Source organism: Calypte anna, chromosome 1 (genome assembly GCF_003957555.1).
Source record: "Calypte anna isolate BGI_N300 chromosome 1, bCalAnn1_v1.p, whole genome shotgun sequence".
In the NCBI taxonomy this organism is placed as follows: domain Eukaryota; kingdom Metazoa; phylum Chordata; class Aves; order Apodiformes; family Trochilidae; genus Calypte; species Calypte anna.
Window position 1 is genome coordinate 83,702,624 of NC_044244.1, and position 27,179 is coordinate 83,729,802.

Sequence of the window (27,179 nt, forward strand, 5' to 3'; positions counted from 1 at the left end):
CTCAAAGTATTTTTTTAATCTCTTTACAAGTTTAAAATGCAAAACATGGTATGTTCCAGAGCACAATCACCACTTTCCCTCCCTATTTTTTACAATGTTTGGTTAAAACTTTTTTTAAACATCCCTGTAACCTTTTCTTGTGAGAAAATTGAACTCAGAAGCTTGTATCTCAAAATTATTCTTCCCAAACAAGGCAAGCATTTTTCCCTATGCAAAAGGAGAACTGCCATTGTTTAGTTACACTGTAAAACAATCACCAGCAACACCTACTTTCCTAGATGGTAACTCAGAAGAATGGTTCACACAAAGTATTCAAATTTCATCTAAGCTCCTAGCCATCACTTCAACATACAATATACATTATGCATGTATACTTAAGAAACCAGATTTGCAAATTATGGCACAACTTTATGTTTTTCATACATGAGAGAGAATACATACAAGCAGAGAAAGCTTGACAGAAGTACTAGTACTACCAGACCAACTCTCCAAACATCTATGCCTCTACAACTATAGTAAACAGGAGTACTAGTACTAATCAAAATGGATAAAACAGGTTGAGACATTTAAAGGGTGGATACAGTATTAGCAGCTAAGAAAAGGACAGAAACACAAGCAATTCTGCTTGTTACAGGTATGCCAAGCAGTCAAGCATCACATCACAGAAAATATTGCTAGCAGTGGACCAACTTCATGCAGAATGTAAATCAACCCAAATGACCTGAAAGGCACTCTGAAATGTCACTTTTTCAAAAGCTGTAAACTGGAAATGTAAATTGGAGCAGCTGCTTCTGATTCTAAAAAAGTCAAATGTCTGTGCATCTTATGTTTTTGGGGCAGGAAAAATATATTTTAAAAAAATTCTCCTCCTTTTCAACAAGGAAGTTTGGAAGTAGAAAATCTCTTTCTACTAAACCTGTATCTTTATTCTGTTAACTTTACCTAGAGAAAAAAAAATATGCAATGTTACTTAGCAAATAATTCAGCAAACAACTTTGCCACATACTCTCAAATAACAAGGGAACTTTTATCATTTTAAATCCTTTACGTGACAGGAATCTAAATTAGGACAACTGTAGGTACTAACTGATTTTAGAAGGAACAGTTTTATTGTAAAGCAAAGTCCACCACCCAAACACACTTTTTTTCAGTAAAATTAACAATAGAAAGAAAAAGTACTAACTTATAAAATATGTGATAGCGATGGGTATAACAAACTTATCACATTTGAGCGGTGACAATTTTAAAAAGACAAAATGAATTAGACCTGCACAAGGTCTAATTAGACCTGAACGAAAAGACCTGCACAAGCCCAGCTTAATGTCATGCTAATAAAACATTTCCTCAAGTTACTGGGCTTCATAAGACATCCTTTCTATTTTTTCCACATCAGTTTATTTCCACCAACTCCAAAAGGGAGATCTCAGATCTACATCAGAAATAGTGTATAGATACTGCAGAGAAAACTTTGGCTTCCATTAACTTCAGAAAAAGTTAGGGATCAAGACATCAGCCAGTACTTAGGCAAGTCAGTATCTTGCTAGTTATATGAAATAATTCCTTAGCTACATTCAGGTTACATTTTCTTAACCAGAGGGCAAATTCAGAATCAAAAATCAGTCCATTCAAAATCCATTCTGTGGGCTTCTACTACCTATCCTGACAATCCATACCCAAGAACTCTGCAGGGACACACTACAACCATGACAACTGTATCTGAAGCACATGCTTGTCAGTGTGCTAACAGACACCATTCTCAAAAATAAGTATTAACAGTTGCTTTCCAGAAGCACTAATATTTTCTTCAGGTTGACTTAAAAATCTTGTAAATAAAGCCATTTAATTTCATACCAGTATTCCAAAATCCACAGAAATGTGTTGATCATTAACCACTTGACCATCTCTTACAACATGCTGTAAAAGGAAAGCACAAATCTGAAAAAGCAATAAGCACACTTAGTGCTCTGGACAATCCCATATTACAAATAACAAACAAAGGTGACAGTTCACACCACTTGTAAGTTAAATAATTAATCTTCTGCTTCTGGCTTAATCCTTACACTGGTAATGGTTTTCCAGTAATTGTCCAACTAATAAAAAACTAGGAAGCAGGCACTCATGACCATTAACTCCTACATAAGAGATACTTCTCTCTCCCTGATGATGAAATAATCTATGTGCAGATGTTAACTGACCTAACAGTGGAATTTCTGTCATTCATTTCAACAGATGAAAAAAATCAAATAATAAACCTGCTTATCCTGTTCAAATTCCCAAGGTCTATTTCACAGTACACAGCAGAGAAAATAAACACCTGGATGTAGATGTTGAGAACAGAAACTTACTTAGTATCTTAAAGGGAAGTAAGTTAGCTTTTACGTAATCATAAAATATCAAATAGGAAACACAGCTTACTAATGGTAAGAAAATTAATTAGCCTCAAATTGCTCAGATATCCACCCCATATTTGATATTATTCCCACTCTGATGAGTGTGAATATTCAGCTACTTCCTCAGCAGACAGAGAAAGCAACAGAGCAAGGAGAAAATTAAACGAGTTGTCTGGAAACCAATTTAAATGCTCAGAACAAAAACATCAAGCATAATCTTATTAAAATCCAACCAAGTAAGGCAGTGCTTCTAGGAATTTCAAGCATTCCATAAAAGGTAAGTATGGCTGTTAATTTGTGGGATGTTTTCAACGTTTGCCCAAAAGCCTAGAATCTGACAGGTATGTAATGATGGAACTGAATGTTAAAGGGAAATATTGTAACAAAGTAAGCAGCAGAAATCAGACAGATGAAACTGTGAAAGTAAAAACAGTTTTCAGCAGTCAAAAGACCAATGATTCAGTTTTCCAAAACTCTTAGCAAGCAAGCATGTCCTCTGAACTCTGAAATGCTACCCTTTCACCTGGATGCCAAATGCCCAAAAGAAGAAAGGGCGAATTAACTCATAAAAAAAAAATGGCAGAAGCTGTCAGTCAACATTGCTTCATCTTTTCAGTTTTATTTCCATGACTGAGCAAAGGAGCAAAAGGAAGGGCAGCACAAATAGTTGAGTGCTCAGCATTTTTAACTCATTCTTTTCATGCGATTAAATATTTCAGAAGAAACTTTTGTTAATTTTTGTCCCTACAAGAAAGATTAGGCGAGGGGAAAAGAAAAAAAAGAATAGAATAAGAAGAAATAATGGTATTCTGAAAGCAAAGTGTCCATCCACTAGTGGAGAGGTATTTAAACTATTTAAATACTTCCCTCTGGTAGTTAATTAAGAACAAGAATTGAGAAAAATTACAGGAGCAGGCAGCTGACCTTCCTGATCCAAAGCACCGTAGTTAATGTGATGTCTGAGGACAGAATGTGAGGCTGTACGATGAAAAAAGATCCATACGTAAATGTCTTGTGCAATGCTTATGAAGGCATGTTCCCCAGAATGGGAAAAAAATAATCAGAAACAGAGTTGTACAGCACTACTTGCTTATTAAAACTGAATGGATGCTGCAGGGTTAGGTGATGGAAATGAAGTAACCATCTGCAGGATGACTTTGTCCCTAGGAAACAGATACTAAGACAGGCAAAACAAAAACTGACAACTGTCTAATCTCCAGGCTTAAGTAAAGCCTACCAAAACATTATGTTACCAAGAAACAGTAGTGAAAAGGACTGTACACTTAAAAGTACAGCACAAATGAATGTATAAAGACATTTTAAAATTAACATCAAGTATTGCAAGTTGAAAACTGCTCAAAAAACCCCAAAAGAAAGCTTAAACATTAAAGAAGAAGGAAGTATTTTCACAAACCTATAGTCAGTGGCCCCAAGATGTAGCTGAATTCTCCTCCCTAGCTCATCACCCAGTGACCCATCACACTGTGTGCACCCAAATGAATGTGATTCTCCTCTGACCATTAAGCAAAGCACTCCTGGGAAACAGATCTGGAGACCTGTTTTAATCAGTGACTCTCCACTTGCTAAGCAGTGGTCTGACATCACAGGGTCTTCATATAGGGATGGACAAAGTTCCCTCTCTTACCCCTACCACATCCCGTATCACAGACTATTGCCCTTTCAGTTATGTTGACATCACTGTCCAATAAGGCAGCACCATGAACCCACTAAGAAACTAACCTGGATTTTAAATACAAAACCAAAAGCAGCACTTCACTTGTCTTTATTAAAACAAGCAAACAAAAACCCCAGCCGCATCCATTTCACTGTGCAGCTCTACAAAGAGCTACAACAGCATATCTGAAAGGGAAAGCAAAATGGATGAGCACTTTACACTGGAATCACTACCAAAGCCCTGGTCCCATCACCTTTGATGCTACCACTGTTGTCTGAAGAGATAGAATCTAGCAATGAAATGCACCACAAAGCACTCCAAATGGTCAACAAAAATTATTGGTTTTTTTCCGACTACCTTTCTTGGGTAGTCGGAAAAACTACTCCTCTTTTAGGAGAGAAGTTAACGACAGCAAGGCAGCTTCAGTCCGTACTAAAATTTCTTAAGCTTGATTGTCAAGCCATTATAGGTCATGTTTTATCCCAAGGCTGAAAAAAAAGGTAGAAGGGTTTTATTTTTTTTAAATTATATATAAAAAGCACTAAATATATTTAAAATAGGACTCTGATTAAAACACCTTTAAATGTGGCCTTCACAGAGGAAAACAGCTTGCTCTCAGAGAGAAAACAAAAGCCATAATGGCAAAAGCAGAGGGCTCTTCTTCCTTTATTTGTGCAGAATGCAGTTGGGCCCAGCTTGGTTAGCCCTGTATGCTTCTTCAACATATATATTATCTAACATAGGAAAAATGTATTCAAAGCCTTTGAACAGATAATATTGATACTGAAGATCTTTTCATGCTAAAAGGTACTAAGGTACGCACAGGTATGAGCACAGCTCCACACATCTTTAAAAACTACATAGTCAAACACAACCAAATACATATATCCCTACCTGCCCTTAATCTGTTCAGAATAAGACCCACTCCCATGAATCGTATTCAACAAATCGCAGAGAAGCCTTAAACCAAGTGAAATGATGATCTAACACAGATTTGTAAAATGATGTATTGCATAGAAATACAGTTAAGAAGCAGACACATTTAAGCACTAGCACTACCCTCTCCTGGACAGAATTAATGTTGCAGAATTAATATGTTTAGCATTCTTTAAAGAGGCTTCTCAGGGACCCTAACACGGGGCCTGAGATCCCTTCCTGTTTCAAGGGGGGAAGAAATGGAAACTATCAAGAAGCAGGTGTTCATTTCAGAGAACAGCCAGCTGCATGGCAATACTGATCAACCAGTCCCAGGTAAATCCTTGTCCTACAGGAGCTGACCCACTGTATAACCTTACCTTTCCCTTTATCTTGTCAATTATCTACTAAAAACAGTTCTTTAAACTCTCTTATGTTTAAAAGATTATCACATTTCCCAGTGAGGACACTCCTCAAGAAAAGCAAGGCACGTAACAGACTTGTGACTGGGAATAAAGCTTCTGCCTCCAACTCTGTCCAACCATGCTCTTCCTCACCAACAGAATATAGATTTAAACTTGGTGTTCAGGAAATACGACCATGGTGACACATTTGGTTACATGAGTGAAAATCAAGTTATATATATGGAAATTATTTCTAATATTAATACAGGTCTTTCTGTCAAATAGGTCATATTATCAAAATCCAGAGCACTGTAATAGGCCAAATATCAGCAAAAGAGTAATAATCCCATAAAAACAAGCTCAAAAGGGACCTCAGGGGCACTTTCCAACCTACTTCCTTACTACATCTTGACTCAAACCCTTGAAAACAATTTCACAGTTATCCCAGGAATCCGTAACAGGTCTGAAAGATCCTTGCCATTAGGAATATTGCTAATTTCTAAACTAAATTTCATTTGCTGAAGCTACAACCATACAGATTGCTAAACATTTTCCCCCTGCAGAACTGTTTATAATGGTATGACAATGTAGTGTCCCAAACCAGATATTACTCTGGCTTAAGTCTCATCTAGTAAGTGTAAGAATTATTTGTGATTCTCATTTACACACAATTGGATTGCATAAAAGGAAATGCAGAGCAACTGAGAATTTTCCCCCTGGATTCCTAAAAGACATATGCCAGAACCCAGTGAAAGAACAGGAAATACCCAAACGCCCTGTGCAGCTGAGGAGATCTAACTGGAAATTTCAGCCAGAACTGTTTTTTTCAGACCTCAAAGGGAATATTCCAGTTTACTGCTTTATCTTATGTCATTCTAACTTGCACTACTCCAGGAACAAATTTAAGGCTGTCAAGAGGCTTCTGCACAGTTATGGGGACTTCTGTGTAAAGGATCTTCAGCACCATCCCCTGGCCATTCTCACTAAAGCAGAGGCTCTCCATTATATTTCTTCAACTAAAAATTTAAGCAGTGAGAAACACCCTTAATACTTAAAGTTATTTAACCTGGAACAATTTATACAATGATTGTAGAAAAGTAAATAAGAAAACTTAAGCAGAAGCTCTACATGTTTCCCCTTATTTAAAGGAATACAGTTCAAACAGGAAGCATACATCATACTTCCAAAGAGGAAAAAATATTAGGATCAAAGGCAGAACTATTTGAATTGCACAGAGACATTTTCTCTCCTTGACACCCCCTCCAACACACGCACTTGCTTTAGCCCACTCCCCAGAGAGCAAGCATTGTATTGGGGCAAGAAAAAAACGCAAAAAAACCCCAAGTGTATGAATACATATCCTGGTATTTCAGAGCATGTTCTCACAGTTGACTGTACAAAATTAAGAAGAGCCATGTTCACAGTCACATCTGAAAATTCCACAATTGTCACCTGTGGAGTGTTGGTCTCCATCCCTGAAGCACCAGCAGTCATTCACTATGAAACAACAAACACAGCCACTGCATACAAGGTCTCACTCTTAACTCCATTTCTGCTGCCAGTTCCTAATACGTGTGATTGATATCTGCTTCAGAGATTAATTTACAACTAAGAAAGTTAAAGGATCGTTATGAAACTGCAGCATTCTTGATTCTTAGATCATTCTTTGCCTTTAAAATTAGCTTTTAACTGCTTGTTTCTATAACTGCAAGCACCACTAACAAAAATTTGGGGATTTTCTAACACCAACACTGTTAAATGATCTGATGCTGTTATATCTATAACTATATCTATATGTGTGTGTGTGTGTGTGTGTTTGTTATTTTGAGAGTACTGACTACAGAGAACATGAAAGGCAGCTCAGACTGGGTTTGGAAGGATAAACGTCTTATTTCATCCTCTGTCACCTGGAAATATAGCATATATAAAAAGTAGCCTATAGATGGAACTCAAGGAACCATAACTAAACAGCAATGATGAAAAACGCCAGCAAATTCAGGATACAAATGAGTGTCAAAAAACAAAAGAAAACAAAACAAAACGCAATGGGGGAAACTAAACTGAAAACCATGTATCTTGAAGGAGGAAAAAAAAATTGGTAGAATGAGTACATAGATTTGGAGGCATCCTTGGTGGGAATACAGATTTCCCATACGTAGATGAAAAAATCGAATTGAAAAAGCCCTCCAAGACCTATATATTTTTTAAGTCACTGAGGTCAACCCAGAAAACAAAGCAGACACCCGAACATACAAAGATGCCATAGCCAATATATCCTTTTACATGCCTCTATACTGAACAGCAGCAAAGGAACTAAGAAGATGACACAAGCATTTTCGGTATACATACAACTAAACTAATCCAGAACTTGATAAACAGTTACTTCCAAGTGCTTTCCAGACAATTCCCACATAATAAAATTCCCTCTTTACAGGTACATCTTACAGGCCCTTAAGCATTGACCTAGACAACTGATGCAAACTGTTTACAACTCATAAACAAAATTCCTATTTTGTAAAGTACCAAGTTTTAAAAAATAAAGTTCAGTCCTTGATCAAGCTACATATGTAACAAAACTCAAATATCATAAAGTCTTCTCCTCAAACTTAAGTTATTCAGCCTTTATTCCCCAGTATTTATACCAAGAATGATGGAAAAAAAACAATTCTTCAATTTTGAATGAGAAGGAATAGAACTAGATGAACAGTTTGTTAAACCCCTGCCTATGACAGAAGTTACTACACCTACACAGTTAGACTGGTACAGCCACTGAAGTGCAAGTTTAGTTATGGCACAGAAACTTTGTCATAGTTTATTTGCATTGGAAAAAAGCCCTATAATACAGCCGTTATCCTCATGTCTGGGTTAGGAGTGGCATTAATTCCGCTAAAGTGGAATGCAACATGCACAACAGAGACCACTACAAACCCAGTCAGCAGGCAGAACCTTGACGAAGCTATCAGCTACAATATAGCTCACAGCACTAAGTGATAATAATTCAATAATAATGTAGTCAATACTGTCATTCAGAACTACAAAATGGAACATAATTTTGAATCACCAAAAAAAATTTGCTCGAAATGAAATCTGACAGCTCAGAAGGCTATACTGTAAGTGGTGGTTTTCATGAGCTAGAAGCTGGCATAAACTATAGGACAGAGCACAGGGGTATTTTCACACCTAACTTCCCACTAGTAAGACCTTAGAGCCTGAATTTCAGTCGGTTGCACAAAACACTATAAATACCTTCTTAAAGTACTAAGACAGCTGTTCAATCAGCTACACATAGAATCCTCCAACCATCTGGTACACTATGGAATCTCTGAACTGGAACACTTCTCAAAAAAAGACAGAACTCTTCAACTTTTTCTTAGTCATACAATCACATATAACACTTTAGCATCTAAATTTTTTTATTTTGTCAATATGCTTACAAGATGATTACTAGTTTTTTACAGTTGGGAAATGGAAGCACGCTTTGTATCATCTCCAAATTTACGTAAGACAGTAGTACTGCTAGGAATGGCACACTCAAATGCTTTATTCTCAATACTCTACCTCATCTACCAGACCATACCACACAGTCAGAAGGCAAACAGTTCCAGCTCAGTACTCAAAGAAAGCCACATAGCAGTAACACAATTATTTCCTCAAACATCAGCCCCTTCTATCATGGTGACTTCAGTAACAGAATGTTTGTTGGTTTGGAAGGGTTTTCTTTTTTAATTTTTCCTTTGTATATAAAAATAGTAGTGCTAAAGTTCAAGACTAACATGAAAATACATGTAATTTATTATTCAGCATTTGACAACAAGTTTCAGTTCAATTTAAGTGAAAAATACTAGGATGCAGTATAACAGAAAACCTTTGCTGCCACCTAAAGGTAAAATCCTCATGGAATACAGAGCAAAGAAAAATGCATCACTCCTTCCTTTTAAAGCCAAACACTTTCCTGTCTTGACATGTTAAAAAAAAAGCAAAACGAAAACACACACAACCCCCCCCCACACAACACATTTACAGATTTAAACTTTCTTATTTGGAAAATAAAAAACCACGAAATTAGTTATATACATATCTCATCTTTGGTAATGACCAGTGGTAAATGCTTATGAAAAAAAAAGTTAAATTATCAGGAGTATTTATTGTAGAGTAATAAACCCTGCCTCTAGCAGTCTATAACTTACAGCTATCGACAGATGAAATCTGCAACATGTCTTGTTTTTAGCAGTCCTTGATGGATGCCATGAATCAGTCTAAACCAATTTATGTCATTACGTCAAAAACTGCCAGTCCTAAGGCATTCTGTAGCTCATTGACAAGGAAAAATACTTTTTAGTTATTTAATCCATCTTCAACAAAAGCCCTCTCAAACATATTATTAGAGAATTCCCCTATTCACCATAATGCTGGGTTTCTTCTGATGTTTTTTTTCTCTCCACAATCTGTTTTCCAAACTTGAAAGGGTTTAGTGCATGCTGTTCATCTTCATACAGAAGCCATTCCATAACTGATCATCTTTGCCACATTTTTATGCATTTTGCCACACCTTTTTCTAAGCTGTTTGGAAAAAACTCTACAAAACATTCACAATGTAGATACAGGTTTGATTTATACACTAAAAAAAGAAAAAAAAATTTAAAAACCAATGTAGAATCATTTTGGTTGGAAAACGTCCTTAGGTTCATCAAGCCCAACCATTAACCTAATACTGTCAAGACCTCCACTAAACTAAACCCTGGGCTCCCTAAACACCACATGTATTTTAAATGCTTCCAGAGACAGTGACTCAATCACTTCCCTGGGCAGCCTGTTCCAGTGCCTGACAACCCCTTGGGTAAATAAATTTTTCCTTATTCCAAATCTAAGCCTTCCCTGCAACAACTTCAGGTCACAATTGGTTTTGTTTTCTCCTATTCTTCTCCTAGTAACTCCTAACCTGTCTGTTACTTGTTTGACAATTGCCATTGAGGGCCATTTGTAGTGACTCCAGGATTTGTGTTCCGACAGATAACAGATGCTGTATTTACAACTGAATGAGACCCAGCTTTCCCTACATATATTGTTTTTCATTTCCTCTTATGCCCTATGCAGATACCCTAATTTCAGTAGAAACTCTCATCATATGCTGTTTATGAATATGTTGAACATCATAAGTGTCTCTGAGGCTCAGATGGCATCTCCACTATACTATGGAAAGTGGCTACTTGCTCTTCTTACTACCCAGTTTAGACTTTTTAACTGTGAGAATATCCTTCTTTTTATACAGAAACTTCCCATTCCCAAGATGATTTTGTTAGAGACTACTGCCACATTTTATGAAAAATCTTAGTATTACAAGGTTGCATATAAAATAGTTAAAGCTACCTACATCTCCCCCTCAGACACTAACATAAGGGTCAACCTAAACTACAAAGAAACTTCCTGAGCCTCCAAAATGTCCTAGTCAGATAAAAACTACAACCCTCCTCCAGGCTTACTCCCAAGCGATGGCTCAGAATTGTTCCAGTTAGCCATGTCACAGATCATTGAAACAATTCAACACTACTGACAATTTCACAGTTCCAGTGCCTGGGAACAGACACTGCCAAGTTCATTATTAGACAATCTGATACCATATATCTGTATCACAATACCTTACACACACTTCAATATTATCCTCAACAAGAAGTGTTCCCATCACAAAACTAGTAACTACGTGGATGAACGTGCTATTTCTTATTATAATTTCTACAGTTTGATCAGTTCAGCAGTTAACCTTACAAATCTGTGATCCTTTACTTCAGAAGTGGCTTCACATTCCTCTAGATCACCAGCAATTTCATGACAGACTGCACATCACTAATAAGAATTCAGCGATATAAAAAATATTCTCCTTCAGACCTACTGGGAAAACACCTCATCATTCTGGGAGACCATTACAAGTTAGCTCAGGTTGCCTTTTTTTTCCTTACTCAGGATCCATTAAGCACCTCTTTGATGTGCAAGCTTACCCCAAATTCCTCCATACTAAGTATATGCAATGATTTGATGTTGGCTCAGCTTTTTCCTTTGGAGAACTTCTGTCATATAAAACTTCCTACAGCCAAATGGCAGGCATTTGCTTTTGGATATATATGTTTAAAAAAATATTTATTCTAGGCAGGTTTTTGTGGCCACTAGGAAGTTGTACCTCAAAACTTGCTTTGCTCTAGTTCATCTTATTCATACTTAATTCACAGTATATAATTCATTCCATACTGTTCTCCTTATTTGAACACCATTTCCATTTATGATTAATAAAAAAAGCAACAAAAAAACACACCTCAGTGAACTTCTTTTACTTGGTTGCTCAACTATAAAAAGGTGTATAAAGAAGGGTTATTTATGATGGTGATGTAAAAAGCCCTTCTGATGAGTTTAAACCTAGTCTCAGATATTGAACCTCTGAAACAATCTCCTTGCCTTTAAAGGTGTTTATACCTCTTAGGTGCTTATTTTAACTTTTTATTTTTGTCTGGTTACTTCTTTGCAATTAATTATGACTATGAGGATTGCGAAGGGTGAGTTCTCTCAAAAATACATTCAGTTTGTGTACACTGCAGTCACTTTCAAAGAATGATCTGGCACAGTAAACTATGAGCAAGGTACTGCCTGCTACTCAGGACTGAATCAAGTCTTGCTTCTGCTGGTGGAAGGTCTCCGATTATTCACCCGAAGTCATGCAGTTCACAGTCTTTCATAGGACGGTTTGGGTTGGAAGTGACCTTAAATATCATCTAGTTCCAGCCCACCTTGCATGGGCAGGACACCTCCCACTAGACCAGGTTGCTCAAGGCCCCATCCAACCTGGCCTTGAACAGTTCTAGGGAGGAGGAGGCCACAACTTCCCTGGGCAACCTGTGCCAGTGTCTTGTCACCCACAAATCAAGGAAGTTCTTGTTCTGCACTCCATCAGTCACTCAGTCTCTTGGGTTGCTGTTCTAAGCAGAGCTGACAGAAAACCCCTCATTTAATACTTAGACTTCAATCCATTCAGATTATTTGTTCACAAAGATAAGTTAAATACAAAGTTACACTCTCATTACCAGAAAAAGGACATTCAGAAAAACAACTTGAAGAGCAATGCATTTAGTTTTTATGAAATAGAAAAGACAGTGATGAGCTAAATATCCAATCTGTCACTCCTCCGTAATGTGCATGACATATTCTCTTGGTTTATTTCAAGATTACTGACACGTTCCGTTGTTCAATTCCAACTCGGATCCCGAAACCAAAGCCAACAAGCACGACCAAATTACCTGTCAAAATTCCTGCTGGACGTCTGAACAAACCACTCCAAGACAGCAGTTCAGGAAAGCTACGTATTATAAGGACTGTGTCTAAAACTTGCCTTCAAAGTGGAGGAAGAAGGTAAATCATTTTTTTGTGATATATGATATTGAAATGGATTTAAGAAAACTGAATCTCAGCAGTAGTTGTTTCCACTGGGGAAGCCTGACATCATCCCTATGGTCCGTACATCAATGGCCAGCAATCACAGGATATCAAGAGACAGATCAGTGCTTAGGTATTTAAAAGGTAACTGCATGTCTGCAGGGACCAAGCTCTGTTGCCATTTTATGGTGTAATTCCAGAATTTGGCTCTCAAAGTAAGGAAGCACATGAGAAGGAAATTAGTTTTTACTACAAATTCAGTTTTGACATTTTCCACAAATAATACTAATGTTGTCTCTGTAGATTATTAAAACATATGGTCAATGAAACGAGGGGTAGAAAGAGATGCTGCTTTGTTTTCAAGGTAAATCTAGTCAAAAAATGTTTCAGGATGAGTATCTTATATTCAGTAGTAAAGAAAGAGTGAAGAAAGGCATGGAGAAATCTTATTTTATAATGGGTAGAACTTGAATAAATGCAAAGCTGCTTGCTGTGCCAAGCATCACTTTAAAAGCACGATATGAACACGAACAATTCTCTCCTCAATGAGTTAACTACTGTGATTATCCCCACTCACATTCATGCAGCTATTATCTTAAGAAAATACATTAAAAAATCGAGAGTGATCATGTAACTGTATCAACTTTCACCATTTTATTTGGACTACAGAATTTAAATTTCAGTTCACTTAAACAGTACTTTGGAACTGATAAAAATTTGAGCTTAACAGTAAGTTGTAATTTACACAGAATTTTGTTCTTCATCTCCCCACAATTTTGCCCCTCCTTTTAACTGTTCACATTCAAGTAAGATAGATAACTGGAATCATGACTCTTAGTGAAGTATTTTTTAACCAAACTTACCTGTTTGCACATGTATTTCTGTGTGAAATTCCTATGAGAGAATTCACTTTTTTGCTTTTGTCAAAGCATAACTCTTATGACTTAAAATTTACTCAGAGTTTCTTTTTCAGACAACACACAAAAAATCAAAACATTAGAAGAGACTCCAGGTTCATTGTTTTCAATTAAAAAAAAAAAAAAGGCAATTTCTTGCTTTGACAAGAAAATTTCTCACTCTTCCATGGTAGAAAGTTAAAACAAGATACTCTTACTGCAAGGAACTGCCCACAAGAATCCTGTAATAGCAACTAACAAGAGTTACTGTTTTAGAATATTCATCTTAATTTCTTTCTCTGGTACTAATGTTTCCCTCATTCTTTTTCCCCTAACAGAGTGCATTCCAACAATCTAAATGGCTCAACTCATAGTTTGTGGGAAAACTCCTTTCACATAGGTCTTACTTTAAGAACTGCCAAATCCTAACTCCCAAGCAAAGCAGAAGCTGGTGATGATCCCATTGCTATAAGCCAGAATCTGGATCCTTTTGCTGAAGCAAGGAGATATTTTGATGCATTCGTTTATCCGTTTTTCTGCTCTTATTTCAGAGTTGGAAGTTTAACACCAAAAGAAAGCAACACATTAGCTCTGTTGCTTGATAGTCTTTACAAACTCACAACAGAAACCTATGCCTCCCTCACCACAAAAAAACTATCTAGAAGAACTTAAGAGAAGGGAAAGTTTAGAAAGATCAGTCTAATGGAAAAAAAAATAATTCAGCTTGTGTCCTACAAGACACATGACAAAAAACAAAGGTTAAATAATGGCTGACTCTTCCATACTAAAAATAAAAGGTTTCAACGTCTATTTACTAAATCTGCACATAACTATAGTTACAAGGCTCCAGATCATGTATGTTTAGATCTAAATGCAGTTCCCAGAAGCACACACCATTATATATTCTGCAACTTGCAGAGTAAGTGTGGAAACACCAAGAAACACAGATTTCAAAAAGCAGCTGTCAATTTGATGTGCTTAGCAGAGATCTCTTCAGTATAAGACCAGGTTTTATAAGAAGGCACAGCAACTGATGGATGAGCCAAAAAAAAAAACAAAAACAAAAAACTCTTGATACACAGGTCCATCAACAGATGTCAGCTCTGATCACGCAACAGAACTTGAACAGCCCGCTTCCTGATAGCTCCAAATTGCATATTACAAATTGATGCTATTTGGCACCCTTTATTGCCAATCTACAGAAGGAAAAGAAACACCTCGGGCAAAAGAAATTGATTCCTACAACAGCAGCCCTCACTTTAGAGCCCACAAAGGACCCCACAAATACTGCCAGATCGTTCTCCATGGTACCATGTTATACTTCTCAACTATTTGTACTGCTGACATGGAAGTGTTTCTCTCTTTTCCTCCTGCCTGAGGATAACACCATTCATTTCTACCTATGAGGCACATGGCCCACACAGGCTCTCACTCATGGATCTAAACAAACTAACAAACTGGGATACGACACTCTTAAGTGATAAAGGGAGACAAAGAAAGCATGTTGAATGAAAGACAAGGAGTGGTAACATAAAAGAAAGAAACTGGAAGAATATCTGAAAAACAGAAGTCCGTCCCTCTCTTCCCAAACTGCTGGGGAGAAGTGGCATGCTGGCTGCAGGCAAGATGCAGACATGTACAGGGATGCAACACGTGCTCTTTCTGTTCATGGAGAGAAGAGGAGTAAGTCAGTGACCTTCACAAGTATTAAACAAACTCCTTAACATTCCTTATTCCCTCCCTTATAGTTCTGAATGCAATACAAAAACCATATTCAAGACTGGCCATAGTTGTGACATGAACTGGACAAAGGGAGGGAAGGAAACCCTACTGTTAAATGACTTGGGACATTTGTAACACCAAACAACACTGCTAAGTAGACAGTAATACCTAACAGCTCTCTCCGCAAATCTCCTGTCAAAGTTAAAAGACTTGTTAAAAAAGTTATTGAGCAAGATTCTTTAGTTTGTGTCATGAGACAAGGTAAATAGATTGCTAATCCCTTCACCTGTTTTTTTGTTGCTGGTGTGTTTTAGTTGTTTGTGTTTATTAACAACTATAAACCACCTTCAGCAGAGTAAACATTCATGTCTTAAAGTGAGAGTAACTACACTTGATCTTTAATATAGATTCTAAAACAAGTTTCAATTATGTGTCCAAAAGCAAATTTAGAATTACCTTTACATATCCAAATACTGAGATATATATTTTGTGTTTTCATACCCTTTAAGCTGGTCTGAACACTTTTCATGCATTTCATCTTATAAATGACCTCTTCTAACTACAAGTTGCTAAAACCTAAGACACTTTTGAGGGCTGATTTATTAGGAAGAGTATTCCATTGGTCAGAACTTATTCTCAGGCTAGTCTTAAAGAACTTGGCAAAAAATCAGCATTTTTAAAATACATATAGAGTTCTGCTTTGCATCTACAGCTGTGGCAGAGATGCATTTGTTAGGTCATAAAATGAATTTGGATAGCACAGTGCTTTTTTTAACATAACAGTGTTTCACAGAAATAAACTTGGAGTCTGTCAAAAGTGCTTGCTAATAAGCAATATTTCTTGCATTGCTGCTTACATTGTCCATTGTAAACCCTGATATCCTATTTCACGCCAACTGATTTTAAAGCATTTTACAGTATCCATAGGATGCAGTACAAACTAAGCTTTGATTTTGCATCTGTTGTACATGAAAAATAGCTACACAAAATAAAAGTAACAGATGCTTTTCTTACATTACTAATGGCTTATGTCAACTTTTTACAGCAGGCTCCACATAAAGAAGCTGCCATCAAGTTAACAAAGGTGAGATATGGACAGTAGAGTACATGGTTTGCACAACACTCACCTGTAATCATTACTTGTAACATTTTCAAAGAATGGTCTTGGAGTAAAGTACATATAATGCTTTTAGAACAGGGCTGGATTAGACACCTCCAAAGGTTCCTTCCCACCTGAATTATCTGAGTAGTTCAACAATGCCATTGCAAAAATCCCAAGTAGTTTTACGTAACTGGAAGAGTTGTGATTCACAGTTTCCTCTCAAAGTCCAATGGTTTATCCATCATGCCAAAAGTTCATCACATAACTCCTGCTTTGTATCCAGTTTCTAAAGAAAATACGTCAACATAAAAACCAGCTTATCACCCACACAAAGTGAAACCAATGGTTGTCAGAATATTCAGACAGGCTCTTTAAGATATTTAGGACTCCTGAATTAAAAATTCCTTACGAAAAGCACTTTTTGTGGGAACTGGAATTGCTTAAGGAAGTTATACAAGACTGAAAATAAAAACTGAATGCTCAGGAGCCTTACTAGAGCTTGATCCCCCCTATTACATACATATAATTTTTATATTGCTTGTGATCCCCTCTATTACATACACATAATTTTTATATTGCTCCCCTATTGCAAACTATTCTTCAGTATCCTTCCACAGGAAACAAGCAACCACTGTAGAAACACTGGAAGATCTGGAGTCTTCCAGAGGTGCAGGCTAACTCCCACTAACTCTTAACTCTCACCAATATTATATTTAAAAAAAAAACTATTTTAAAAATAATCTAACAATAGGGTACTATAACATGCTTAAGTAATTTTAGTCACCTAGATCTACCTAAATTTCCACACTGAATCTCAACATTGCAGATGCAACCACAGACTGTAAAGTGCTTTAAGACATTAAAAAAAGCCAAATGTAGGAGCCAGTTATTATAAGCAGCAGGAAAAGAAATTAAATCAGCCTCAGTACCATACTACAAGAGGAACATCTACTGAAAAGTTCTTTAACTCTTGCCCTTTTATAATAACACATGGCAAGGGTGATGTGGGACATCCTTGGGAGCACATGGCTGATGCTTTTCAAGTACCACAGATCCCTTTCCTTGTAAAGGCTCAACTATGAATTTACTGTTTTCAAGGACTTTTCAGAACCGTATCTTCACGTCGGCAACGGCAATCAACACACACTGCGCAACCTTCTGTCATCAAAGAAACTCGGTTAGGAAGAAAACACAAGTTTAGAAGCTAAATGAATTCAGGGCATAGCTGAACTCCAGCTGTATTTTCTCTCTTTCCCCTTCCGCTCCCCACACGATTTAAAATTCGCTTAAATGTATTTTTTTGTTGAATGGGTTCCTGTTGTTACTTAAGTACAGGTATTGACGTTTGGTGCTTAACCCTTTAACTAACCCGAGCCTGAAGGATCAGAGCTCAGACCTCACCTGGCTGCGGGGATTTTGTTTACAAGGAGGGGTAGCAAGGCACAGGAAATAAAAACGAATGAGAGAGGAAAACCGGGACAACTAAATCAAAACTGGAGAAAGGAAAAGGAGAGAGGGGGATGGAGGGAAGTGGGGGAAAAAAAAGAAAAAAACCAACCCGAAAAGGAAGAAGAAGGGCCAGGGAGGAGGGGGCTGGACCTCCAGAAGACTGCTTCAAGCCTAGCGTGAAAAGCAAGTTGCAGGAGAACACTACCTGGAGTGCTGCCTGCCCCGGACGCAGTCTCCCACCACGGCTCCTCCAGCACGTCCCCCATGGTACCGGTACCGGTAACACCTCCGCTCCTGCCTCTGCCGCCGCCGCCGCCACGCGAGGAGGGCGGGGTGGCGCGCGCGGCCCTCGCCTGGCCCCACCCCCAGGGCCGCGCCTGCGCAGTGGCCCAGCACGGGGGTGGGGCAGCAGAGGGGACCCGTGTCCTGTGGCGTCTCCGCCGCTGCTGCTTCGAGGTGGGCAGGAGGAAAGTGATGGCCTGTGAATGAATATTTGACAAAGTGTTTCTTTCCGAGGGGTAAAAGTAAGCGTTTAAATCTGGCGTGCTTTGTTTTTGTTGTGTTTGTTTGTTTTGCTTTTGCGTAGTGTTGTTTTTTTTTGAGTGAAAAGTATAGATACAGCGGGGAAAAAAAAGAGGAAAGGGTTTAAAAATATTGCCCTCTCCTTCACAAATTCCTTTTTTTTTAATTTCTTTTTAAATTTCCTGAATTTGGGTTGATGCTGTAAAGTAGTTATTTTGTTGACTGAGGTTGTTCTTCTAATCTTTTCTGAGAAACCCATATATAAAGGGTAAAGCTTCATATGATACCTTTGCATGAATACTCCTGACTCTTTGGGAACGAGACCTTGCATACATTTCACTAAGCACCCGCGTGTCTTTTTTCACAGGAGCGGCCCTGCTTAAAGTCTGAGTATTTCCATACCGGAGCATATCCCGAGGCAAGCTATGGAAGAGAGACAAGTGTAAGGACGTGAATTCATCATAAGGTGGCAGTGTTATTCCATGTATACTTGAGTCATTTTTCTGAACTTCCGTGGAAGTAAACATTTTTTTTTCCTTCTTTTTTCTCCTTTGAAGGGGTTAATTGGGTAAGCAAGGTGCACGACCGAGAGCTTTAGTGTTGTTCTGCCCAAGGCTGCTGATATTGAACATTACCAGGTGAATTTTAGCTCTTGGAAACAGGGTTCTGTGTAAAACTTAGGAATTTTGTCTGGCTCATGGCACCATACTTACTGTAGGAGAAGTCATTTAGTAATCAAACCTACATAGGAAAGCAGTTCACCTTTATGAAAACTGAAAATACTCAAATTTTTCACAGAAGGTGGAGCACATCCAGAAGCAGAAGCATTTCACAGAAGCACCTTTCCTGTGAAGAAAAACTGAGATAGTTAAGGTTGTTCAGCCTGGAGGAAGCTCTGGGTACACCTCATGGCAGCTTCCCAGTACCTGAAGGGGGCCTACAGGAAAGCTGGGAAGGGACTTTTTACAAGAGCATGTAGTGATAGGATGAGGGGATATGGTCTCAAACTGAAAGAGTGTGGATTTAGATTAAACATTAGGAAGAACTTCCTTAGTGTGAGGGTGGTGAGACACTGGGAGGGGTTACCTAGGGAAGCTGTGGATATCCCATCCCTGGAAGTGTTGAAGGCCAAGTTGGATGGGGCTTTGAACAAGCTGGTTTAGTGGGAGGTGTCCCTGCTCATGGCAGGGGGGTTGGAACTAGATGATCTCCAAGGTCCTTTCCAACCCCAACTATTCTATGATTCTGTGAAACTGATATCTAAATCTTCTAGAGGAAGTCAGCGGCTGGTGACCTTGTTACTATTTTAAACAAATTCTTCAAATGCAGAAACAGAGATCATGTTTAGGGAGGATACATTGCTTTATTCAGTTGTGCACAGAATTGGTCACTCGGTGAACGTTTCCCAAACCGAGTGCACTATTGCTCACAAAACTTCACATTTATATGCTGAAGCTTACATCACCCACCTACGTCACCTAAGGTATCTCATTAAATCCCACTCGTTCCAAGGCAAAGTTCACCCTGGGACTCCTCTGCTCTTCATGTTCTTGCCCAACACAAGTGCAAGCATTTTGTGTGTGTTTCTTTTGCTCACCTGCAGAAGACATCGTGCCCCTTGGGATACAAACTTTCACCCTGACCTTCTGAATGGTTGGCTTGAGAGATTAAAGCTGCAAAAATTTAGATGCAGGGGCATATAGCTGTAGATGAATATATAGCTCGAATCACACATCTGGCTGCGTTTATCCCTCACTGGTATCGTCCTGAAATGGCGGTAGGGTCCGCGCAGAGGGCTTGGGGCCGAACCCAGCGGTTCTCCCTTCGGAGGTTCGCTCCTTAAGTACTTACATTGAGTAAGGATTCACCTACTTAATGCTACCCCCAAGGCTGCCCCGCGCCTGCTACAGCCTCCCCGGGTGCGCTGATGATGTGCGGATCCTGCTCGGGGCAAGGAAACGCTGCGTGAGGGAAAGCTCCGGCAGCTCCCGGTCCCTGGGGGGAAAGCCCCACAACCGCAGCCTCTCTACAGCCCCTGCAGAGGACCTGCTGGACCTACTTCCTTACAGGGAGCCCGGCGCTGTCCCAGATGACTGCTGTCAGGGCGCGGTGACAGGGAGCGGCCATCGCCGTCTGTCCGCTCCGACCACTTCACCTCCGCTCCCGCCTCTTCCCTTCCTGCTGGAGCCGCCCTTTGCCCTTGCCAGGTTTCCGTGCTTTGCGGCGGGCGCCCTCACTTCACGACATCACGGGAGAGACGGGGACTGGAGGCCGCTCATGCTGTGAGCTGGGACCCCCCCCACCCCAGCTCCGCCGCGCTTTACGGCCCTGCGAGGGGGCACGTCAACAGCTATGGCGGAAGGGGAAGAGGCGCAGCCGCCGCCGTCGAGCAGCTGGTGAGTTACGGGAGTGTCGGGGCCCTTCCTCCCGCTCCCTTCCCTCCCCTCCGCAGCGGGGCCGACGGGGAGAAGGGCAGAGGGAAGGAGCCCGTGGGCGAGAGGGGCTGAAATCTCCCCTGCGCGTCACCGCTTGGCCCCCCTCCGCCGGGACCCGCCGCACTTGGGGTGTGGGGCTGAGGTCTGCGCGTCGGAACGGGGGCATCTGTGGCCCCACCGCTGCGGAGCTCTCGGAAGGGGCAGGGTGGCTGCGGGAGCTCCCCAAGGTGGGGCCGGCCCACCTGTAGTACGCCCACCCTGGTCCGGCAGGCCCCAGAGTAGTGGGAGTCTTGGGGCGAGTCCCGGGGACAAATGGCTCCGGGCGCTCGGTAGCTCCCGGGTCCCGAAGGAGGAAGCACCGGCGTCAAAAGAAGGGCGAGACGGGGCGGCCTCTGGTCGTGCCCAGTCTGGAGGGAGGCGGTTGGTCCGGTTTAAAATGACAGCTTTAGTATGCGGTAGGAACTGCTCGGTGTGAGCGTCTGTCTGCCTGAAACAGAGTTGCTTTGTTCAGTTCAGCTTCCCCTTTCTCTGCGTACCTGCTCAAGCACAGGTGACAGCAATAGGTCCTGGCTTGTTTTCTGAGTGCTTTTGCTCGCCACCCTCTATTGTAGCTATTACTTATCATGGATTTCACATTGAACCTCTAGGCCAAGAATAGAGACTATTTCTGGAGCGTGTATAGGATCGTTTTGATGGTAACAGCGGTGTGATTTTTAGTATTTGTTGCATGAATATTCACTCAAGATTGCTGAGGCTTAAATAAATGTTTAAACACTGTTCTTATGGCACTCCACATCTCTCTTCCTGTGCGTCTTCACTTTACTTTTTTTTTTATGTGCTTCTGCAATGCATGTGATTTAATTTCTTTTTATGGTTCTGTGCCACAACATTGCTCTTTGTCCTTTCCACGTGGACAAGCTTCCAACTATTATCTCAGACCTACTTTTTATGAACATTTCCAATCTAATGTTTTTGCTTCTAGGCTTTGTTTTATGTTGCACAGTCAAAGTTTCTTGCTAACTATGCTCAGCCTTCTTTACATTTGGTTATCTTACTGTAAAGAAGCCAGAGTTGACCCACACACAGGTGTAGCTGGCATCTATTCTTTGTCTAGGTTGGTTCTACACATAATAGCTCTTGCATAAAGTAACCATGTATGATTTACTAGAAAACAGAAAATTAATTAGTATAGCTTTTTTTAGCTTTTTATTTATATATAGCTTCAAAGCTTATTAAGCATATTCTATAAGTCCAGTGTTGCATAAGCATTATTTTGAAATACACACCTGAGTGTTTGAAATACACACCTGAGGATGTAATTACAAAGTTGAGGACTGATTCATTTATGGTGTGGTCTTGACACTTAGAAATATAACCCTGGACACTGAGTAAGAACCATGTTAAAATATTTCTGAAAAAATACTTCAAACTTTTTTAATTACTGATGTTGAAATAATGTTACAATCTTGGAGACCACAAAAAGCTGCTAAAATTCCTGATTAAGAATGAGGCACAAGCATGATTTCCAGACATATTTTAAGGCACAGCCTGCATTGTTGCTGTTCTGACTGGCAGCTTCAAAATGTAGCTTCTGTAAGCTGGTAGTACTAGAAAAGGCAAACCTGAGGGCCTTTGTTAGAAGGGATTTCATAAGTTTTTATGGTAACAGTTCAAGAAGTCCATGCTTAAATGCTACATTAATATGCTAGAATACATCCTTTTTACTAGATCTGTACCTTGTGAATAACAAAGTTGGATTCCGTACTGCATGTTTAGAAATTTTACATGGCTTTTTGGTTTTGTTGTGGTTTGGTTTATGTGTGTTGGAGTTTTTTGAAGCAAGTTCCAGTTAATTATTTTATTTTTCATGTATTGATTTAAACTGTTTTATACATATCTGAACGCTGTTGAACAGCTCTTGTTTTTCTAGGTAGAATATGCAACTTTCGGATGAACTTCTTGGTATAAATTACTACTTTACCATAGTTTTGATGTAGGACTGTTCAATAACATGATCTAAAACAACCCAGCCAGCACACAAAATGATGCCTATGGACACTTGAACTGTGTTGGGAACAAAACTGGCAGTGCTGGTTCCTTACTCTCTATTCAGTTCTTCAGGGGGATTGAAAGGCATGGAGAAGTTTGTGTTCAGCACCTTGAGTATGTAGAATCTAGACATGAAGTGCCCTTTTTGGTTTTTTCAGGGTCACATTGACATGGAGTGCTGGTGTAAGGGGGCATAAACTAGTGTTGAGTCAAAACTCTCATCTGAACCAACTGCTATTTTAACATAAAACCAGGAACATATGCCACTGCACAATATAATCTTAAAAAATAACACTCCCACTGCACTTCCCCCCAGATTTATTGAAAGATGAGCATTATTGAAAGATGAGATTGTCAGCCTCTTCTTCAGTAAATACAGAAAATTTATCAACAGTCTTGATTTAAAAAGATCTTATTTATTAAATACTTCTTTTTAACTATTTGGCATATTCTCAAAAGTTAATTTGTATGCTTTCAGAGGAAATATTATGGCTTCAAGCACAAATAAGCCATGTTCTGAGCATAGAAAAACACATACATACCAGTTTTGTCTGTGTGAAACACAAAGGAAGCAGACTGTTTTCTAGCTGTGCTTAATTTCTTTTTTTTTTCTACTAATTTGATTATTTTAATCATAATTTTAGCCAGTGCAATACTTTTAGTCAATAGAATGTATAGACACAAACAAACCAGACTCTTCTCTAGCTAAAATTTTTGTATTTGGGAGTTATATATTTTTTTTTACCCCCTGATTTATCAAAGAAATAAATTATTTGATCTTATTTTCCTTATGAAGATTCTCAAGCAGATAAAGATATAAAAAGCTATTAATTTCTAAAACCTTTATGCAGATAATTAATCCTCCAGGTTCAGGAAACTTTGTCAAGGAGTGTTTTTTTTAAAGATCTATACTTTGAAAGTTAGGAATTAACAAAATATAAATCTAAGCAGAGGTAGGATTGTTCCCATGCATTTAACTTTGCATTGGAATAATTCATTTTGTGGATTCCAAAATACACTCCAACTGTTTTCAGGCAACAGGGTGACAAAACTAGTACATATGTATTTTTTCCATGCTCAGAATCTGGCTTATCATTGCTTAGGGCCATGATATTTCTTCTGAAAGCATACAAAGAAAAAAAAAATCCTTTGCAGTTAAATGTGAAATTAATACACTTGAGGAAAAAAATATAGGCCAAAATATTAGGGAATTAATGTTTTTCTTCAAAAATCCAGTGTGAAAAAAACCCGAATGCTCAGTGGTGTTATGAATACAATTCATATTTTGAAGTAAATTGGAGGGACTTACGTGTAGCAAGACAAACCTCTTTTAGTGCATGGCGCTTCAAGGTCCAACCAGGTGTTCCAGCAGAGACTCACAAATAGTGCTCTGAGTCTGTTGCCCTCAGGGTTGATTAGCCTGGCATGGTGCTATTGCTCCAAGAGCAACTGACCTCTCTGCTGGCTTGCTCAGGAGTAAGCTCAGACTGTGCTTCAGGACTCACCTTTTATTGGCCCCCTAATCCTGCTCATGCGAAGTGGGGGCCCACCCTAATCAGGCACAGGTGGGCTTGACACAAGCTCATGCCACTCCCTGGGAATTAGTAGCACCTGGTTGCATCATTTCACTACATTTATGTTCATTTCTTTTCAATAGAGAACAAACACTTCTCATCACTTTCAACTTAATGTAACATGTGCTGAGGCTTTTTTCCAGTATTCAGGAGAATCCTAAATTAAAAGTAAGAACCAGAGTAACTAGAAGCCTGCTTCGGGGAGTCAGGGGAGGCAAGGGGGAGCAGGCAGAGAAGCCTTTATATAAGTAGTATTCTGTGGTGGGGAGTTATGTTCTCTGCTGTGGAAAGATAGAGTAACTATAAAATAATTTTAATTAACCATTGACTTCAGAAATGTTCATCAACGCTATTAATTTGCCCATTTTTCTGCTAAGTAAAGCTTGTTATAAACAAGCATGTTATAAACCTGTTTGCTATTATGATCTTTTAAAAGTAAAGTACTTGCTTAGTAACAAAAATAATAAAAAATCTGTTAGAATAAATTAGTCCCCTGGCACCAACCTGGATATGTATAGATGGCCCTCATAATTGTGGTGGCAACACTGTGGTGGTATAGGTGCCTTTCTCTTTGCATACTACAGTTACTAGAAATACTTGAAAACTTGCAGACTGGGTGTGCTTGATGTCCTGCAAGACAATGACTTCACTGAAACTGAAACTCATGATACTCCTGGGAGGGGTTTAGCTTGTAGCAACCTTGCTTCTGCTTTAGGGAAAAGGGGGATGATGTGTGAAGATATTTAAGGAGTACTAGTACTTACTGAGAGTGGTGATGGCCTACCAGAGTTATCACGAGCAGTTATGTGTTTCACTTGAGCAGTGTGGGAGTAATAATCAAAGAAGCTTTTCAAGTGTTAAACCAACATCAGATCAGTTGTCAGAATATGGGAGGCAGTTTGATAAGCAGTGTAATCTAAGTTGGAGTTTGTGCTTTTAAACCCTTTTAGGCCACTAATATCTTTGACAGACAGGTGTGTAGTAGTAGATTCAGTGTACACAGAAAAAGAGCAATGATCTTGTTTTGGGCTGGTGAGTTCTTTTTAGGTAATGAATTTTGTATGTGTAGAAAACACCTGTTGGGCTCTGAAAATAATAAATTGGTATTAGAAGTGTGCCCATTGCAAATTAAGACTTTGACTTGGAAGAAGCAGTTCAAAGGGATATGTTCTTCCTAATAAAAAATACACAGGCATAGTTACTTCAGCAGCTACATTCTGGTCATTGTAATCTAGTGGTTGATTATAATTTTCTTAATGTTATATGTCTTTTCCTGTATATATGTAGTTTACCAGAACACCTGCTACTGCCTTTTCTCTGCTGTTCATATCCCCACAATTTTCTTTTCATTAATATTTATAAATTATTATTGTCAGCTACATCAGAGTAATCTATAAATAAAATAAATAGTACTTGGAAAAAAAAATATAAACCAAAGCCCCAGCAGTTGTTAATTTTGTTATTGCTTCCAGCTCATTCTCACATCTAGGTATCTTGGCTTAGAAAAAAAAAAGCAACATTGAGCATCTGCAAAGGTGGTTATCTAATGATTATAATATGTCAGTGAACTAGCATGAATTTCAGAGATAGTTCTGTCTGGAAAGTTAGTGCAGGGGCACTACTAGCAAAATTGTATATTATGTCATTTAGGACAGTATGTCTTGTGAGAATTAACTTTTCAGGCCATGGCTTGGATATGGGCTGGAATTGTACACATCTAACCAAAATTCAGAATAACATCTAGAATTAGGAGTCATGGTTGAGCAGAAAGATGTTTTGGTCTGGAAGAGTTTGTCCAAAAGGAGAAGTGCTTCATTCTTTCCAAACTAAGTGCAATAGTTGTTGTTCCTATGAACAGAAAACTTCCTAGCTGATCTTTACTTGTGAAAGACAAGGCTCCAGATTGCTAGCAGTTTGCTGGAACTTGTAAATATTTTGGGAAGTCTTGAGTAAGCTAGCCAAGGCTAGCTCATTGCTAATTGTTCTGCATTTGCATAGATTCTTACAGGACTGAGAATTTGATCTGTTTATCAGAGGTGTATGTGTTTAGCTTTCTGAAAACCAAACTTGAGAAGCTTTATATCAAGGAGTTGGTTTGGAATATATGCAAATTAAAGAAGCAGGCAGAGTTTAGCAGCTGACAGTCTTTTTCTGCAGGTATTTGGAATTGACTGAATAGTATGTAATGTGGTTTAATTGAGAATTGTACTGATAGGACTTTAACACCTGTTATTACACATGTACAAATAGCTGTGGTGTTCACAGGGAATGCATCTTCATGCTTTAATATCTGCCCTGAACAAACAATTTCATTCTATGTTTCCCTCTATAGGCTATAAACCTTGAGGCATATGTCAGTAGAGAAGAGCCAAGATGAGAAAATAGGGCAGAATTTTTGCCCACGGGACTTCTGTGTCACTGCCATTGCTATTTTTCCAGTGAACCTGGTGTTTGGCCCCTGCTGTGCTATGTATTACTGAAATTCCTGAAACCCTCAGATGTGATTCACTTTTGACAGCATGGAATCACTGAAACAGTCTGCAGAAGTTATCAGAGGGGTTGTGAAGGAATTTCTGAATGCGTACCTTCTTACCTATAGTGCCAATGAATGTCCCTTGTCTGGGATTCAT

General features: G+C 38.9%; 3 protein-coding genes and 1 long non-coding RNA gene across 10 annotated transcripts in view; 3 read left to right on the forward strand and 1 right to left on the reverse strand.

The window, feature by feature from the left end:
- FILIP1L (filamin A interacting protein 1 like) overlaps nt 1-16,436 on the forward strand; it is a 149,425-nt gene extending 132,989 nt beyond the window's left edge. For both annotated transcript variants that reach the window (XM_008499930.2, XM_030469068.1), the window contains 2 exons: nt 12,592-12,776; nt 14,035-16,436. In XM_008499930.2, coding sequence (XP_008498152.2) covers nt 12,592-12,776; nt 14,035-14,125 — 276 coding nt within the window. In that variant the 3' untranslated portion in view covers nt 14,126-16,436. The remainder of the gene's footprint in view (nt 1-12,591; nt 12,777-14,034) is intronic.
- CMSS1 (cms1 ribosomal small subunit homolog) overlaps nt 1-18,323 on the reverse strand; it is a 229,432-nt gene extending 211,109 nt beyond the window's left edge. Inside the window, exon 1 of the mRNA XM_030469072.1 lies at nt 18,175-18,323. Within this exon, the coding sequence (XP_030324932.1) occupies nt 18,175-18,235 (61 nt within the window). The 5' untranslated portion in view covers nt 18,236-18,323. The remainder of the gene's footprint in view (nt 1-18,174) is intronic.
- A 45-nt stretch (nt 18,324-18,368) lies between these two features.
- Nucleotides 18,369-19,137, forward strand: LOC115600432. Of its 2 annotated transcripts, XR_003988954.1 has the most exons (3): nt 18,369-18,493; nt 18,859-18,957; nt 19,049-19,137. It is a non-coding gene; the product is annotated as an uncharacterized LOC115600432 (long non-coding RNA). The 2 variants fall into 2 exon arrangements; XR_003988953.1 differs by lacking the exon at nt 19,049-19,137 and having other exon boundaries at nt 18,859-19,031.
- A 1,619-nt stretch (nt 19,138-20,756) lies between these two features.
- TBC1D23 (TBC1 domain family member 23) overlaps nt 20,757-27,179 on the forward strand; it is a 30,922-nt gene continuing 24,499 nt past the window's right edge. For 2 of the 5 annotated variants that reach the window (XM_030453302.1, XM_030453321.1), the window contains exon 1: nt 20,757-20,887. In XM_030453302.1, coding sequence (XP_030309162.1) covers nt 20,844-20,887 — 44 coding nt within the window. In that variant the 5' untranslated portion in view covers nt 20,757-20,843. Of the gene's footprint in view, nt 20,888-21,188; nt 21,382-27,179 lie in introns of those variants that run through there. The other 3 variants (XM_030453341.1, XM_030453328.1, XM_030453312.1) reach the window with 3 other exon arrangements.